We start from the raw sequence: 18010 nt of genomic DNA on the forward strand, positions 1-18010 counted from the left end.
TGGCTGTAGAGTACTTAAAAAGAAAAAAAAAAATAAAAAATAAAAATAATTTTAAAAGTCACACTCATTTCAGAGCTATAAATTAGTATTAAGGTGTCTGACCTTGTTTGTCTGTTCTTGCAGAAAACCAGATGCAGCTTTGTTATCGCTAGGGAAGAGATATCTTGTGTAACTTACTCCTGACTTACTTGCTGCTCCTTAATCAACTTCAAAACTCACTCTTTTTTCACTTCTCCCCTGAAGTCTCTTCAAGTCTCTTCCATTTCAGATGTTTTCAGTTTCATGATTATTTTATTACCATTGCTTTATTTTCTTATCTTTGTTCACTGTGAGATCTGGAATTTACAAGTCCAGGTAACTTATATTTACAACTAGTTCTGCCAGCCTCAGAACACTTGCCGTCTTCTTTTCTTCCCACCCACTTTGGTACTTTGTCAGGAACACTGTTGCAATTGTCTCCCACATTATAGGACAAGCTTTAAAAACCAAAATAAAAACTTGTTTTAAGAAACAGGTTGATGTGAATCTCTGTAGCTACTTATATTGATGCTGTTGGTGTTACGAAGGGCAAGAATTACATCATTTGTAAATTGATATGAAGTCCTTAAACTTTGCACTGCGTGATTGTAAGGCTGTGTTGGCATGATCTGGATGTATGCAAAACTCCCACGTCTCTCACCATCTGCTTACAAGTAACAACTGTAGCTAAAGGTAAAGGTATGTGAGCAGAAGATGAATCCCAATTTTTTTTTTTTTTCTGACAGACAAGTAAGAGTTTGTTTCATAGAGATATAGAAAGTCAAGGTAGTTTGACAAACAGTAAAGCCTCGAACTTCCTGCCATCACCTCCACGGGGAGGAGCGTAGAAGCTGCAAGTTAGTGACTGATGACTTCATGACTCATTGGGTGTATACAGGATAAAAAGTGAATGTTCAGGGAAAACTTCTGATGGAAGAGGAATTGCTGTATGCTGATAAATAAAGCAGTACTTCACCCTGCATATTTGTAGAGAATGCTATTTGCTATGCACAAAGGAAAGGAAAGGCAATATCTTCATCACTGCTAATTTTACAGTATCCTGCAGAGGTCTAACTGAAATGTGTATTTTCAAGGCAGTGTAACAAATTTTTGTAGTTGAGACACATAATAGAAATTGTTGGTCAAATGCAAAACTGACTTAAAAGTATAAGGGGTTTGGATTGTTTCTGAACTAATCTTTTTTTTTTTCCCTTTTTTTTTTTTAATGTGATATAGCTCTTACTATTTTTCTCTGCCAGGAGCTTACACTGATAATCCAAGCTGTATGTTTAGTCTTTTTATCTGTGAGAGTACGAGTTATCTCTTCTTAAAGAAGAGTTGGATTTGGTATTTCAGTTCAGTTTTTTGTTGTTTTTTTTTTTCCCTAAACACAGTTTTGTCTTTGGCTGATTCAACCACTAAGCTTTTCAGGCTTTGTAGGGTTAGAGCGCTTTTTCTGTACTCTTCCTTTCTGGACCTCGGTTTATGTTGTTTGCGGGGTGAAAATGATGTGCAGAATTATAATCTTCTCTTTTCCTGCATCCTAAAACAGAAAAATTTTAAAAATGCAGGCAGTAAGCCTGGGTAATAATTTCTGAGTAAATATTTTACTGCTTTTTCCATCTGTTACACTAAAATCAGACTTAAACTAGGCATAAATCTAGTCAGAAGAGGTCACTGGGGTATTAATCATCAGAGTTAATCCTCTTAGACATGTGCTTGGTATGAGGCCAGCTATTCAGAAATTTAACAGCACACATATGTTGCTTATCTGTCTGGCAGCTTGCCAATGAAGTAAACTTTGAATTTGTGGTGGGTTTCTATCTCTGTAAAGTACACTGCTTGTTTGGTGCAAGCTGATGCAGCTTTTTTGTATATCACACATTGTGCATCGCCTGCTACCGAAGAATGAGTTCCTTTCAGGGTGCTTTCAAAGAGCTATAGCCTAGTGTTGTATGGTAAGAAGTGATATCATTCACAGTTGACCTTTTCATGGTGCTTCCCTGTGAAGTATGATGAGCCAGATTTAATACTACTAACTCAGAGCAGAGGAGGAGACAATATTTCAAGTAGAGTAATACTGTGGAACCCAAATATAGCTGAATGAAACCTCACCCTGCCTCCACTCCTGCCATTCTGACTTGGAAGAAACATTCATGTATGTAAATACAACTCTTGAGTCAGGTCTGGACTGCACCCAACATTTCTGTTTCTCACTTCATTGGAGCAGGCTTCATACTCGACAGAAAAATTATTATATCATATCCCACTTATGAAACTGATTCATTCCCTGGAGCATGGAAAACAAACAGTAGGAGTTGAGTGCATTATTAAAAAACTAGTGTATTTTTAGAGAAGAGGTAAAAATAAAAGTGCAACTCCATTGAAAAATTTCATGATAAAGAAAATGACTCGCATTAGAGGAATTTTTTAAAACAATCTGAGATTATGGCTGAAAGAACATGTATCTCTTAGTAATGTGTTTATACTTTTCTTGCAATAAATTATTAATTTTCTTCTTGCCTTTTTTCTCAAGGAAAAGAATGAAAGCTCGTGCTCCTCCTCCACCAAATCAACCTTCTGCAGCAAGTAGAATTCACAATGAGCGCAAGTCCCCTGCAGAGACAGCTGTAATTTCTGATCAGAACCTCGTGAGCATGAAGGAGAACATGATAAACAGATTGGTGGACTTCACAGTCATTTTACCCAGCGGGGCGGAGCAGAAGAACACAGTACAAGGAAGGTAGGGCTTTGATTGTCTCCCACTTTCTGGAGCCCCTTGTTCCCAGTGGGATATTTGCTGATATTGGTGTCTGTCTTTCTGACTTCATGGGATTTCTCTGTCATGCGCTTCTCTGCATTTTGAGCAGCTGCTGCACAGAGAGTCCTGAGAGCCATATATAAAGGACTCTCTCTTCTGGGGCAGGAAGAATTTAGCAGCTACTGTGTCACTGGCCCTGTGGACCACAATCAGCACATGTCCATCTATTTCATGTAGTGCCAGTAGGCTTAGATTGTATCACGTTTCATAATCCAGAATGGGTTTGGTGCAGTGGAAGTAGGTGGCTCCTAGCAAACAGCAGTCCTGACAGTATGACTGCCTGGAATCGTGCCAAAAAGCAAGCTTGGAAGATGAATGATTCCTTACATTCAGAGATGCCACCTTCACAAATACTTTGCAGTTGTGTAGACAGCAAAGCATCTGCTCATATTTAGGAAGCCTTTTATATAGAGAAGTGTATTTTTTTCCATAAAGAGGAAGAGGTTCTCTTTGCTACTTACTGGGTACAACCAAGGGCAAATTGTATTGGAAAGGCAATTTTAAGATAATTTTCTTCACTATGGAAACTCTTTCTTATCCTCATCCTCTCTGTGTGAATTGGTTTGAAAGAGGGAGATGTTACTTTAGGAAATAATTTGAAAAACTTTTAAAAATATAATCAATACTATGATGAAACTGTAGCAAACAATGGTGTGGTCAGCAGCAGATAAATTGTAGGAAGTATAGCATCAAATTCAGAGGATATTATAGGTGCCTGTTGATAAAGCAGGGTCTGTGCTTATTTTACGTTCGGGGTTTTCAGTAGTTAGTTGCATTCCTGTAGAACTACTCTTTTTGGTCTGGTATATTAGTCTGTTTTAACTGTTTGCCTGTTAGTGTATTTTGATGGCTGAGGAGGATGTGTACAGCAGTTGTTATTCGCTCTCAGGAGACTAGTGCAACTTTTGTGGGTCAGTCCCAAAGCCAGAGTGATGTTAAAGATTTGAAAGGAAAGCAGTGCTTATCAAGGCTTTTAGATTAGACATGTAATGATTGAGTTTTTATGGGAAGATTTGGATTTAATGAGAGAAAGAAGAGAACAGGCCTGAGAAGAAGAACAGGACACAAAACTCATGAGCCATTAGATCCCAAAGAAAGGTGATATTTCACCATCAAATTCAAGCCTGAGAGCTGACAAGAGGCTGATACTCATGCAGGATTTTGTATTGAGACATAGATAATTGCCATATGGTTAGAAAATATTTTCCTTTCCCTCAAAAAAACATAATCCCAGAACAAACAGTCCAAGAGCACTAGAAGAATGGTGTTTTAATGTGGCTTTTTGAAGAACATAAAAGCTAGAGGAGCAAAGAACAACTAGAAAGTCCCTGTACAATAAACTTTCTGTGTCTTGCACAGTTGTTTATCACTACCTATCGCATACACTGAGACTGAGTATTTCGTTTATTAGTCTTTAGTCTGTGGACTAAAACCTGAAAGAAATGTTGAAAATGAAACTTCACATGTTTCTGTGGGGTTATTTGTATCATCTGCATTAAGCATTCTAAGAAACCAAACTATTCTCTTTGTTGTTTGTGAAGGTGTTCACTTCTCTCCGGTAACTGCATGACAGGTGTAGGGCTCTGATTTAGGTGGCAGTTAAATTCCTGCTTGTGTTAATGTGCTAATCTGCATATCACCAGTGCCTAACCTGGGTAGTAGCTGTTCTCCCTCAGCGCTGTCTTGAAGACTTGGAGTGGAGAAGTCAGTGACATGGATAGTCAGCTGTGGGAAGTGAATGATAGAAATTGAGGAAGGGGGAGTAAATCATCCTAACAAGTTATGAAGTAAGAAAAGGATACTCTGTGATGAACCCTGTATTACAGTGCCATCAGTCTGTGAACAGACCTCATATGTATTGCTGTTCTTTCTAATAACTGGAAGATGTAATTTTCTGTACATTAATACTGGTAATGATTTTAGGTATGTGGAATAGTAAAATGTCAAGAGTGTCTGAAATCTGTAGTGGATGAACTGTCTTAAGTATCTGGGTTTGGGTGAAAGCCCAGGCTTTTTCAACCTTTTGCATTGTTTTGACATTGTGAACTGAACAGCTGTGAAGACAGTGGTAGTCAGAGGTAGACATTAAATGATGAAGATACTGAATTTTAAAAAAAAAGTGGTTTTTTTTTTAGTTTGAGGCAAGTATAAGAGCCAGTGCAAGTAATGAATTTTTTTTCCCTGTTCACTCTTTTTATCTGTGGTGATATCATAAAAGGGCATTGCAGAAAACCTACTGTTGTTTATACTGCAGTAAATCTTCAGTATTTTTGTTGCCATCATCAAAACTGCATTCTGCAAAATCTGCTTTTGGGCACCCTGGGGAAATAGTTGTTTTATTGCGGAAAAATTTGCAAAACCTTGCCCTGGGCATCTTCATAATAAAAAATTATTCTGTAATTTCAGGAAAGCAGTTCACAGAACAATGAAGTACACTTGATTACATTTGAAAAGATAAATACTGTAGGCAATTAGTATCACTTAAGGTTATTCTAAATCAACTAAGTTAAAAGTAAAAATTATATATTTCAATTTGTTCATTATATGTGAGCAAAGCAGCATGTTGTTAATTTAGCTTTGTTCTCTATGTAGAAAGTTTGTGCTGTTTCAAGATATTTTATTGGAGTCTGGAACTTTAAAACAATTTTATTTATGAAAGTTTATTCAAGCTGAAAGTCTCTCCTTAAAAGTTTATTGCCATCTTGTAACAGACAATTTGTTTGGGATTTTGGAACTATGTAGTGCAGATTTTAAGCTGAATCCTTAGGGAGGGTGTGCAGCAATCGAATAGTATTAAAAAATTATTTTTTTGAAATAATCAATCCCTGTGAACTCTACTGTAAAAGTATTCATGAAAAACTGTTAACCTACTTCCCACTGAAAAGGACTATAAAATAACCCCATAACTATTCTATGTTTGTGTTTTTGTATGAGCACTAATTGACATCTGAATGCATAGGCAGAGCGTGTGCCACATGCATTTTATGCATATAGATCTGTAGCAGATCCACACAAACTGTTAACAGGTCTGAGAGAGGTGATGGCTAGACATTTAGACAGAAAATAAGTGGGAAAGCTCACAAGAGTTACCAGAAACCTCTTCTGTTTGTGATTCTCACAGGTAATGTTTTCAATAGGTAACCTGTAAATAAAAGGATGATGCATCCGTCTCCATTCACACTGAGTGACACTGAGGAGAACTTCCCGATTAACACAGCTACAAAGTGTCAGCAGCTTGAGAATTCAGTAGTATTTGAAATGCATTGTAGAAAAATGGGAATGTTTGAAGCTAAGTGGTGTTTGTTTTGGAGTTGTCATGGATGCCATGGATGACCAATATGCAGAACAGTAAACTGGAAAGTTGTTGCTCCTGCTGTTATCTTACATGTTACACGAATTCTCTCATGTATATGATGCACAGGGAGGACACTGGAATAAATAATAAACTAGCCAAAGCTATAGTCCCATTCTGCAAATACTCAAGGACACTATTCACTGCAGAGTATGCAGAGCCTAAAGCTAATGTCATTGCAGAAAGAGTATTCTCACATAATTGGCAGTAATAGACTCATTATTGCGGGTTTATAGTTCAACATACAGAACAGTGTTTCAAGAAAGACTGAAAGTGTGAAATCAACCCAGGTTGGTAAAACATGAAAGAGCTGTTGTTAGAAAAAGATAAACAGGGCGCATGGCAGAAGGTTTAAAAATTAGCTTAACTAAATACTAAATAAGAGTCAGGTCAAAACTACAGTAGTTCAATGCAGGTTAAGAAAAAAGAGACAATCTTCCTAGAATAATTTACAGAATAATTTATGTTGGAAATGGACCGCTGTAACTCACCATTTCTAGGCAAGTTTGAATACCTCCAGGGAGGAAGTTTCTGAATGTCTCTGTACCCCTTTTCCAGGGCTTGACCATCCTCATGGTCACAAAATGTTTTCATGTACCTAAATGGAATTTTCTGTGTTGGCGCTTGTCTCTTCCCGCTTACCCTCTTGCTGTTCACTGGCAAGAAGAATCTGGCTCTGTAACCTTACCAGTTCATACTTACAGACAGCAGGAAGATATCCCTTCAACCTTCTTGTCTTAAGGCTCAACAAACCCAGTCCTCTGCCTCGTCTTGTGTGTCACCTTAACGTTCCTTCTGTGGACTTGCTCAGTTATGGAAAATAAGAGCCAAATGTACATGAGCAAAATAAGAAAAGAAATAGAAAACATTTATGGGTGTCTGTTTATCATGCTTCCTGAACTTGTTTGGATACAGCTTGCTATTTAGTGTATACATGTCTGGTTGTGTAGGAAAAATTTTAAGCTTTACATGAAGTGCCTGCTGTATTTTGGAACATGAGAAAATAATAATGACTAATGCTATTTTCTGTTTTTAAATGCAGATAGTGAAAGCATTAGAGATTTCAGGTCATCCCCTTTACACTATAATGTTTCTTTGCCAGTCAGTTGTCACTGTAGATTCCTAATGTGTATCTGGCATTGATCTAAATAAAGAGGATTCTTTCCTCCAGTCTGAGATATTTTTTTGGCATAGAATGGCTTAGGTTGGAAGGGACCTTAAAGATCATGTGGTTCCACCCCCCCTGCCATGGGCAGGGACACCTTTCACCAGACCAGGTAGCTCAGAGCTCCATCCATCCTAGCATTCAACACTTCCAGTGATGGGACATCCACAACTTCGCTGGCCAACCTATTCCAGTACCTCACAACCCTCTCAGAGAAGAATTTCTTCCTAATATTTAACCTAAACCCACCCTCAGTTTGAAGCCATTAACCCTTGTTCTATCACTTCATGCTCTTGTGAAAAATCTCTCTCCAGCTGTCTTGTAGGCTCCCTTTCAGATACTGAAAGACATTTGCAGAATGAAGGTAGAAGGTAATAAGAAAGTTGGTTTCATTTGATAGAATACAACTTTACCTTGCACATTTATTTCTTAGATGTATAGGGCTGTATTTTTAAAATGGATTTCTCTATGTGATCCAAGAAGATTAGGCCAAACCACACCCAAAACAACTCAGTTGTTTTATGCGTCTTAAAACTACAGGCCTTTGCTGCGTTTTACTGGAGAACAACAGGACACAAGCAGTCTGAAGCTCAAACCTGATCACAGCTTCAACGTGATAAATATTGCTGACAAAGTAGTTATTCTTTACTGTCCAGAACTGGCATTGTCAAACAGCTTAGTAATTGAATATCAGGACAGAACTGAAGTACTCTCCTTACTCTCAGAATAGCCACATGGACTTTCTTGTTGGAGCTTTAAATTGGGTTCACCCTCCAGTTTTATTTCTGTTCTCTAGTATTTACTTATCAGTCATTAACATTTGGTGTCTGTTATATAGTGTTTGGTCTCTCCACATGAAATTTCAGTAACATCTTACTAAAATAAAAAAATAAGGTGTTTCTTAGCTGAGTAGTTGGAAAGGCAGGAGTCATGTAAGTTAATTTCAGCTTTAGAGTTAATTGTTTAGGATCAGACCTGCCTGAATTTCAAAACAGAGTATGCTCTCTACCAGACCTCGAAAGCAACTTAAAAGACAGTGCAGATATGTGTGGAACAAGATGTAGGCAAAGGAAGGACTGACTCTTTACATCTTCCAAGAGCCATATTCAGCCTAAGGTTAGAAAGAAAAGTTGATCTAGACTAGTAGGTTACAATTCTCTTGCTGTGTTTAGTGTCTCTCGTCTGTGTATGGCATATACATGGAGTTAACTTGAAATAAGAATCCGATATAAAATTAAACTGAACTGTATTAAAGTTTAGAAGGAAAATCTTTCCAGTTGATGCCACTGAAATTTGATATAAGAATAACTTCATTGGCAAGGACTTCCCAGCTCTCTTACTTCCCTTGAAACACATGAATTTTGAATTTTGCATGTGAAATTCCTCTTTTCTCTTTTCTCTTCCCTTTATTTCTTTATACTTTAGAAATTTTGTGGAAATTTTTTTCCAAATTTACATTTTGGGAAGAGCATACTATTCATTTTGAAGTTGTTTCAGAAGCGTCGGAGGTATTGCTTAATCTGTATTTTTAAATGGTACGGATGAAGCCTGGTATACTTTTCAGTTGTGTATTCTGAGTAGCACAGCACAGGTTGGGATGTTGCAGACTTCCATATGTGTTATGTTTAATACATGCCTGCTCTGTAATCAGCAATAAGATGAAACCTCAAATTTGACTGGATTTTTGAATTGTCCATTGTCCAGACAAATTTGTTCAACTTGCATGATTGAGTCTGATTTTCTCAGATGGCTGGTGTGGATTCTGATGTTGTTGTAGTTGTGGTACTGTTGCTGCTGAACATATTTTATATTTTCAGTGATAGATGTGTGGAATCATAAACTGTTATTTTGATGAAGTGTATTTTTTTAATATTCTTTTTACAAGAGGTAAGCTAACTGTCCAAATTTGAATGAATTATCACAATATTATGTACTATAAAAATATATTAGTGTTCTACTTCAAATAGAAAAGTCTAGCACATAGAACAGCATGTACTGTGATTTTGCCAGGTTACTTGCTTTTCTGTGAAACAATAGTAATAAGGCTGAGGGGAAACAAACACATTCATATTTTAGTTTAAAAGCAGTATGTCTTTAAACAGACAAGCTAAAATCTGTATCAGGAGAACTGACACTTTCTTAAAGTGCTCACTGCTGCACAGTTTAATGAATAGTCATATAAATATTGGTGTAGATGGGATTCTCCTATAGTTTGGATTTAGTAGGTGTAAGTGTCTGTTGGTTTGTGATGTGTTGCATATGAATTGAACATGGTTGTGAGATACAGACATTTTCAACTTGCAGACAGTACCAGAATAAGTCGTCATTGAAATGACCTCATACGGTTTTGATTTAGTTGCTGAATGTTTGTATTTAGATGGTATCTATGTTTGCAGTTGCGAGAGTGTTCTAATTTTTCTGAAGCCTCCTATACATATTAATGACATCTGTTTTCTTTGTTTGGTCTTCAGTCATCATCTTCTAACTGTGTTCTTTTCACTGAGATCACATACTTCAAATTTTCCACACTTGCCATTTTTCCAGCTCACACTGTGTAGCTCAGTTAGGTGACTGTAAAGCAGGTCTTTTCTCTTCTCTTGCGTGGGAAGAGCTGTCATCTACATATATTTTAATCTTTTGACTGTTAATAAGGAATTGTTTTTTCCATTTTCATTGTCTTTGCCATTAGCTCTCCGGGGTTTTTCACCAAATTCTTGTCAGTTGTTGGCCAACAGCATACCCACAGAAAGGAGATTGGCAGCCTCCCAGAGAGTAGTTTCCCGGATGCCAACAGCTTGCAGTTTGAAGGGCAGTTCTTGAGCTACAGATGTAATGGTGGTAGCTAATAACCTGTGAAGGATTTTATTTTCTTTGAATTTGCTTGCATTTTGAATCTCTATACAGTTTTTCCAGTTTAAATATTAGAAGAGGTGACAGTTCTTTTGACAAATATACTGTGTATGCACTTATTTTCACTTCTGCTAGAAGCCACTGTATATGACAGGCTTCAGCTACAGCTGGAAGTTTTCTTCAACTTACACTGTTTTGTTAATGACAGACACTGGTTTGTGAAAACAAAACTTTTCAGAAAAATTACCAGTTTTAATAAATCTAGTTTCTCTGATCCTGTATGGAATTTTAGGAGAGAAAGCTGTGAAAAAAACCCACCTCAGAATCATGGTAGAAAAGAATTTCAGAGGTGTGGGGGAGCACAGTTCATATCGGCTGTGTCAGGAAGTATCAAGCTCCAGTGAATAGAGTTATTGACACAAAATGGAGTACCTCTGTGCAGAGGCATGAAATAAGAGAGGGATAGTTGCTGACTCTTTTAATCTTGCAGTTTAAGAATCACATCTGCAGTAAGAGTTACTGATAATACAAACACTCAAAACTAGATATTTTCGTACAGGGTTAATATCCTCACCAAAATAAATATGGACAGGATCTCTTGTACTTGAAAATACTGCTGGTGTCAAATGGATTTGGGGAACTCAAAATCGTAAGGTGGAAAAATAAACCTCTCCACTGTTTGTTCCAGATTTAAATGCTCCATTTTGAGTTCTGTTATGTGATGATTCAAATCTAGGTAGAGTTTACTGGACTATGAATGCATAATTTATTTATATTTTGTCTTCATGTTAAAGAACAGCATTTGAATTGGAGAGTTTAATGTATGGATTTAGGAGATAAGATACACGTGTTCTACTCTTGGCTTATGTTGGTTAGTGCTATGATTGGCACTGTTGTCTGCCTCAGAGTGAATAGTTAATTGCCAGCTCATAAACAGGCACTGAAGTGCAAACATATTAATTCCTAACATTTTATCTGATCTGTTTAGCATTTCAAAGCAGTAGCACTGATCATTCATAAAGATGGTTATCTAGTGAGACATCCACAGCTTGTATTGTCTTTTTTCCTCCCATCTTAAAACTGTTTTTTCTCATGCTAATGGTGAATGTCTTCTTCCTTGCAGTAAAGCTGTGATGGATGTATTGGTTGATTTATGCAGCCAGTATCACTTAAATCCATCCCAACACAGTCTTGAACTGAAGTCTTCGGGAACTCAACAAGTTCTGAGTTACAAGCCAAACACTTTGATAGGAGCACTGGACATAGAGACAGTACTTCTGAAAGAGAAGGTTCCTGAAGAGAAGGCAAAGCGACCTCTGCCAAGAGTCCCTGAGGTCAGTACTCTGTCGGGCTAAAATGGTGCCATGAAACATCATTTCATTCCTATGATTTCAAGCAGTTCTTCCAGTCTTTTCATCTTGGAACTGGATGGAAAAGGCGATTGACTATAACCTGCTTTACTAGCTTAACTGTTTTGCATGCAGATTGGTAGAGGCTAGTCTAGACATTTAGACAAAATGTTATGTTGCATGTGGTTGGATAGATGGAAATCTGAAGATCAGGGTGATTGAAATTTGCAGTAATGACTGAAATGAGAGTTATGGGGTTGTATGGAGGTACATGGAGTTTTGGTGATATTTTGTTTTCCATCTTTATTAAAGATATGGGAGAAGACTGATCGTTAATAAATGTATTTCACATTACTGTGAAGATTCAGAAGTAGTCATTTTCCAAATGTTTGCTGAAATTTTTATTATTTTGAATCAATATCTAATTATACTCTCATACCTTTCAGAGTGGTACCTGTGAACATTCACAAATTACCTCTGCCTCTGATTCCTTTTCCTTCTTGGCCAGTTCTTGTTAATGTCTTCTTAGTGGCAAGGGAGGTCTGAGATTTATTTTTTTTTTAAATAACATTTTTTTTCAGTGCGGGTTAAATTTACCTGAGAGTAGTCAAAACAATATGGAATTCCCCAGTGCATTTCTCATTGTAAAATAGTTTAGCCATCACAGAGGTGAGACTGAGAGTTTGTGTTTGTTTCTGCAGAAATCTGTGAGGCTGGTAGTGAACTACCTGAAGACACAGAAGGCTGTGGTTCGAGTTAGTCCAGAGGTGCCTCTCCACAACATCATCCCAGCTATTTGTGAGAAGTGTGAAGTCAGTCAGGAGCATATTGTTCTTCTGAGAGATGGCATAACTGGGGAGGAACTGGAGCTTACCAAGTCCTTGGAGGAGCTGGGGATAAAGGAGCTGTATGCCTGGGACAGGAAAAAAGGTGAGCTGAGACTGAAAGAAGTTGCTGCAGGGTTATATGTTGTGACAACAATAGTATGGGCAACTTAAAAGCGTTTGTGCTGCCATTCCTCTGGAGTCCAGCTGAAACAGCAGAGTGACTTCTCAGTCCAGAGAGCAGCATGAGTTTGTTCAGTAAGCCATGTCCCAAGAAGCAGCCAGGTCAGCAACATGCCCAGCCGTCCTTGGTTGCTCTTGGGCCCTGTGCCAGGCTGGGCTGGACACTGGCAGGGTGCAGACTGGCCTGGGGCAGGGCAAAAGGAGGAGCTTTGCTACATCCTGGAGCTGCTGTCAGTAGAGGTGTGTGTACCACAGGGGCCTCAGCCAGGCAGAGGCTGTCATTTACCTGTGCTGTGGGTTGGAGAGAAAGAAAGAAGAGACATGCCATAGTCATGGCAGCTGTGAAAGCTGAGAGGCAGAGGCGACAGACCAGGGTTTATGAGAAACAGACTGGATAGGCTCAGCGACGGTTCCTAAAGAGCGAAATTATTGACAGTTTAGTGAAGAGGAACTAAGAGGTATTTGTATTTGAAATTTTTTTCTCTTGTTTGTTTATCCTCACTTTCTGTTCTGATAGACGACATTGTAGTAGCAGCTTCTTAGACTTGAGTTTTATCAGCCTGATTATGTATTCAAATAGCATAATTATGTGATGTGCTTTAAAATATACCTGCTTTAAAAATACACATTGACAAGCACTACTTCCTTTGAGGTCAGAAAGTGATATTCATTAAAATTGTCTCCTGCAGTTTGTCTCAATTGCTATCACTTCCAGCACAGTAAATATCCTTATTTATTGTTTAGATAATGTCATTCTTGTAGGTGCTGAGCTGCAGGCTTATTTTTTATTTATAAAGTTATTTATTTATGTTGACGTTCTGTCTCTTCTTTCCAACTCCTTTGATAAGTGACAATTCTACCTCTGCGCGAGTCAAATTTCAATGAGTTTAGACTTCTAAGTAAACTAAATATCTCCTTTTCCTTTGAATTGTTAAGATACTCAAAAAAGAGGTTGACAATGTCATAACTCAATTGCATGTTTGTTGTTTTAAGACGTTTACTTGTAATTAAGCTAACCATTTTGGAGCAATGTATTGAACAGGCAGAGAATTCAACAGGATTCGTTCAACATACTCTCATTACTTACACGTCTGCCTTAAAGTCTTTCCTTTCAAACGACGAGGATGACGTATATGCTCGTACACTATTGGTCCTTGAATCTGGTTGTAGCCTATACAGTCAAAAACAAGACTTTACTACAGGGCTGGGATTATAGCAGCAAATTATATTACACTTTATAGTGTGCTGCTCTCTACATTAGATCTTTTTAATATATATTTTATTATTTTTTAACCTTTCAGTGTACTTTTCACTATGATAAAATCCTCCTGATCCTGAGTGTGTTTCAGCCTTTTCTGTCTTCCTGTTACTCTGTACCATGGTGTCTGAGAAAACCAATAAATGCACATAAAATTTACAAAAATATTTCCTTTGTTTCATCAAATTCCTTCTTCCATATTCTCATTTGTAATCTCCAAGAGGAATAAACCCATTGGTTTTAGTAGCCGTTGGTCAATGAATTGTGCATTGAGTAGTTATCCAACCTGTTTAGTTATCAGAACATACAGATTTTTAAAATACTTTCCCTCTAACAAGTAAGGCATCAGAGGTGCTAAAAGCTTAGGCTGTGCTTGTAAGAGCAGATTCTAGAAAAACTCATCAGTCTTTCCTTCCCTGAAACAGAAACACCAAGTGCTGAAGAATTATTAAAAGACAAGCTCTGCTGCCACCTGCTTACTTAATTCGATTTAGCAGTTGAAGCAGCTTCACGAGTGAATCCGGAATTAATACAAACACAGCTAAACTGCTTCAGTAGCAGCTCTGCATGTCTGTTGTCAGTCAACATTTTTTTCTGTAATACTTAGCAAAAAAAGCGCTAGGAATAATTAATGAATATTGTGCCTTACAAGGCAATATTAGAACTTTAATGTGTTTTCTCTTATCCTTTCATTGCCTGCCTTTTCCAGTTCCTCCATCAAAAACTCAGTCTGAGCCTTCTCTGAACTATAGAGGTACAGTACAATGCTGCTGAAGGAAAACTGTCTGTCACTTCACACTGTTTAATATGGGTTTCGTTGATAGATCTTTAAGAATGTTGAGTAAAAGGCTGTAGAGAAACAAGCTGTTTTCAATCTGTGTTGTCTTTTCAAAGTGTCGTTTATGTGTCTGTGCTGCTGGTCAGAACAAACACACTTCTATGTATACTGGCTCTTCAGGAATTGCCATTAAGATGCCAGCAATTAACAAATTCTGCCATTTAACTGCTCTGTAGTATGATATGTTTCTATACAGATACCAAGCCTGTTCAGGTTACCTAAAGCATGATTAGTTGAATTTCAGAATTACTAACATTTTAGAGGTCTCTCGGGTTGAAAATTTATTTAATAGCAAAGGTAGAATATTTTGAGGTCTAGGAGATCTTCCACTGTTTTCAATTTACACGCAGCAAGGCATTTTAATATCAAATTTATATATACACATTGGATAACCGAAAAGATGCTGACTTCTGAATTGTTACGGTACGTGGGGTTTGATTAGATTACACCTGTGCTTCTGCTTCTGGCTGAACAGAAAATGTGTGTATTTAGAATGTCCTTTTCTTCCACTAACTCTGTTTTAATACATTGCTTAAATTAATTATCCTCAAGAAAGGCATGGTTGATTTTTAACTGGCTTTACTTCTTTGCATTACTAGTAGACACAACATAATCAAAATAAAACTGGATAACTTCTTTAAATTTTTGGGAAGGAAGAAAGGAAGCCCACCTCCAGTGGGTGGCAGCCATTGAGCAACTCTTAGCTCATGGCATCTTGGCTTCACTAATGCAGTACTATGCCCCCTAATCTTCTGTCATTACTTCCGTAATGTGGCTTCCTCTTATATGGAGTTTAATGCTAGAGGGAATATCTACTGTATTTGTCTAAGAAAAAGTGGTACAGATTAATGAAGACTCATTCTTTTGGGACCACCGGCTGTGTTTAAATCCCAGTTTATTGGGATTATACACTGCTTAATGGCACAGTTGATAATGAGCTGTTCCTGAGGTTAATTATGCTAGACTTTCAGCATTATTGTTTATAGTTGAAGACTATATGAATATGCGAATCAAGATCCATATCTAGTTACAGCCCAGCCCCAAGCAGAAAACCAGCAGTTTCTGATGAACAAATGAGCATAGGCAGTGCTTAGTATTAAGAGAAGTATTATTTTATTACTGTATTTGGTATCAGTGTAGTTGTAGTCTTTCTTAAGGAAAGTTTCTCCCTGTTTTCCTTTGGGTTCGTCATTTTTACAGTTCTGCTGCGCTTTGAACTACTGTATGTGACTAACACCTTCTAACACCTGACATTGTTTACATGCAGTAGTGATCTATGTGCAAATCATGTGCTTTGTGTGATATGCAAATAAGTTTAGAGGAGTTCTGGGATGAGGATTTTTTTTTTGTGAGGGAAACCTTTATTTTGTGTCGACAAAAAAGTAATTTTGAATTTGCTTCTTAATTGTTATTAAGCAAATAAAATATTAACAAAATAAAATTCTTCCCTGCAAATTAAACTTTCCGTATGCCAGTGAAATGCTCTGATGTGTTTGGAACCAGAGAGAAAGATTTTCAAGCATTATGCAGTGTCCATTAAAAAAGAGTGAGAGAGCTTTACACTCTGTATATTGAATGGGAAACGTGGTTGTTTCCTGTACTCCATGACTGTATCATTTTGCTCATCCAGCTTGCGGATGAGAAACTGAAGAGGGAAAATGGAGACAAAACAGAATGAGAATTCGTACAGTTCCTTAAGCAGGTTCAAGGCAGTCACATGTTTGAGCTCTTACAGCCTGAAATAACTATAAAGTCCCATTTATTCCCACCTGAAGTAAAAGCACCAAGATAAGAAAAGATGAACACAATCAGCTGGTGTAAGTTCTAAGCAGAGCCCTGTTTTCAAGGGACAGGTCTTTTTCTGATTTATGGAGCTTTATCAAAATCCACATTGAGAATCTTCCCTTTAACTTCACAGTATTAAGTCACACCTGTGAATTGTTAAAGACATTCACTATATCATCTTTTTTTTAGGTGTTAGGGTTTTTTAGTATTACAGCACTCTGTGAGTTTTAAGTGAGACATCCAACAAGCATTTCTGAAGACTAAGCAATTTGCTCATATTTTGCCTTTTAATAAGGGTTGCTGCATTGTGATTGAAAACTTGGTGCAGTTTATTAAATTATTCCATTTGACTCAATTAGATTTTGGAACATACTAGAACAAATAAAAGCTTGATGACAAATAAAGTGCAGATCTGCCAGTTACTTAGATAATCCAGTCCATAACATCTCCAGCTTAAAAAAAATCCAGCACCAATCCAGGATGCTTTAAAATACCAAATCTTTATTTCAGAAATGTAAAAACTATTCCATTAAAACTGTTTCAGAACCAAATCGAAAGGCTTCAGTAAGCAATGATGCAATAGAAAAAGAAAAGACACGACTTCTGGGATTGTTTAACGCTGATAGAAGAAGTAGCAAGGTAAGTGTTCAGCAGTGTACTGCTTAGTAAAGAGAATTTGTTTCGTTCTAAATCTGTTATGTCTGTGGGTGATGCCATTTTTTTGGCCTGACTTCCTTTTCCTTCCAGGGAGTAAGTAATCTGTTAACAGGTGCATAAACTGTGTGTAATCAGTGCAGCCTGATGGAGATATCAGCTGCTTATTGAAGGAGTCAAGCTTGTTGACCATTTACTTTTTCCTTTGTTTTTTTAATGCTGTGGGTTCAATAAGTGTTAACAATGGGCCATAGTTTCAAGCAACCTATGTCTGCTTATTAGTACTGCTCAGATTATTAAATGCATTTATGAAAGAACTGATGTAATATAGAACAATTAAGACACATAAGACACATCAAGTAGATGTGTCTTATGACCTCTTCTGTGCATGGGTGATAATCTCTTTTAAAGCATTATACCTTTGGGAAGCTCCGTGCAGTCACGCTATTGCCGTCTCCAAGTCTGTAAAGCCGATAAATCTGGTGTAGAAGTAACTTGCAGTAGTGAACTGAAGGATCAGTGCCTGCTGGAGTACGTTAGGCATTTTAAACTTTGTTTGTAATCTTGAATTGGAAAATGTAGAAATTTCATATAAAATCATTATCTTCTATTGAGAAACCTATATGAGAATTTTTCTTTTCTCACAGAAATAAAAGACAGAAAAATTTTCTGACTCAAGAACACAGAAAAACAGTGGGCTTTTAACTTCATACTTTTCTAAAAATAATAGTGTTAACCAATTTTGATTGTAAAGTATTTAATACTCTAGGATGTCAGAGTAAAAGGGAATTTTCTTTTGTCTAGTTTAAAGCACCCTTCAGGGCTTTTGGAGTGGAATTATAAAATGTGTGTCTGACTAACTGGCAGTAAGAAACAAATGCTTGTTAATGGGCTGGTGTTTCACTTACCCTTC

The 18010-nt window shown here is 37.3% G+C and overlaps 1 protein-coding gene across 2 annotated transcripts in view; it reads left to right on the forward strand.

Moving 5' to 3' along the window:
• The window catches only part of COBL (cordon-bleu WH2 repeat protein), a 155924-nt gene that overhangs the window by 39240 nt on the left and 98674 nt on the right, over positions 1-18010 (forward strand). For both annotated transcript variants that reach the window (XM_027743588.2, XM_039378185.1), the window contains exons 3-7: positions 2555-2761; positions 11330-11540; positions 12257-12485; positions 14530-14574; positions 16988-17082. In XM_027743588.2, coding sequence (XP_027599389.2) covers positions 2555-2761; positions 11330-11540; positions 12257-12485; positions 14530-14574; positions 16988-17082 — 787 coding nt within the window. The remainder of the gene's footprint in view (positions 1-2554; positions 2762-11329; positions 11541-12256; positions 12486-14529; positions 14575-16987; positions 17083-18010) is intronic.

Source organism: Pipra filicauda, unplaced genomic scaffold (genome assembly GCF_003945595.2).
Source record: "Pipra filicauda isolate LSUMZ 115617 unplaced genomic scaffold, ASM394559v2 scaffold130_size2058158_pilon, whole genome shotgun sequence".
Classification (NCBI taxonomy): Eukaryota; Metazoa; Chordata; class Aves; order Passeriformes; family Pipridae; genus Pipra; species Pipra filicauda.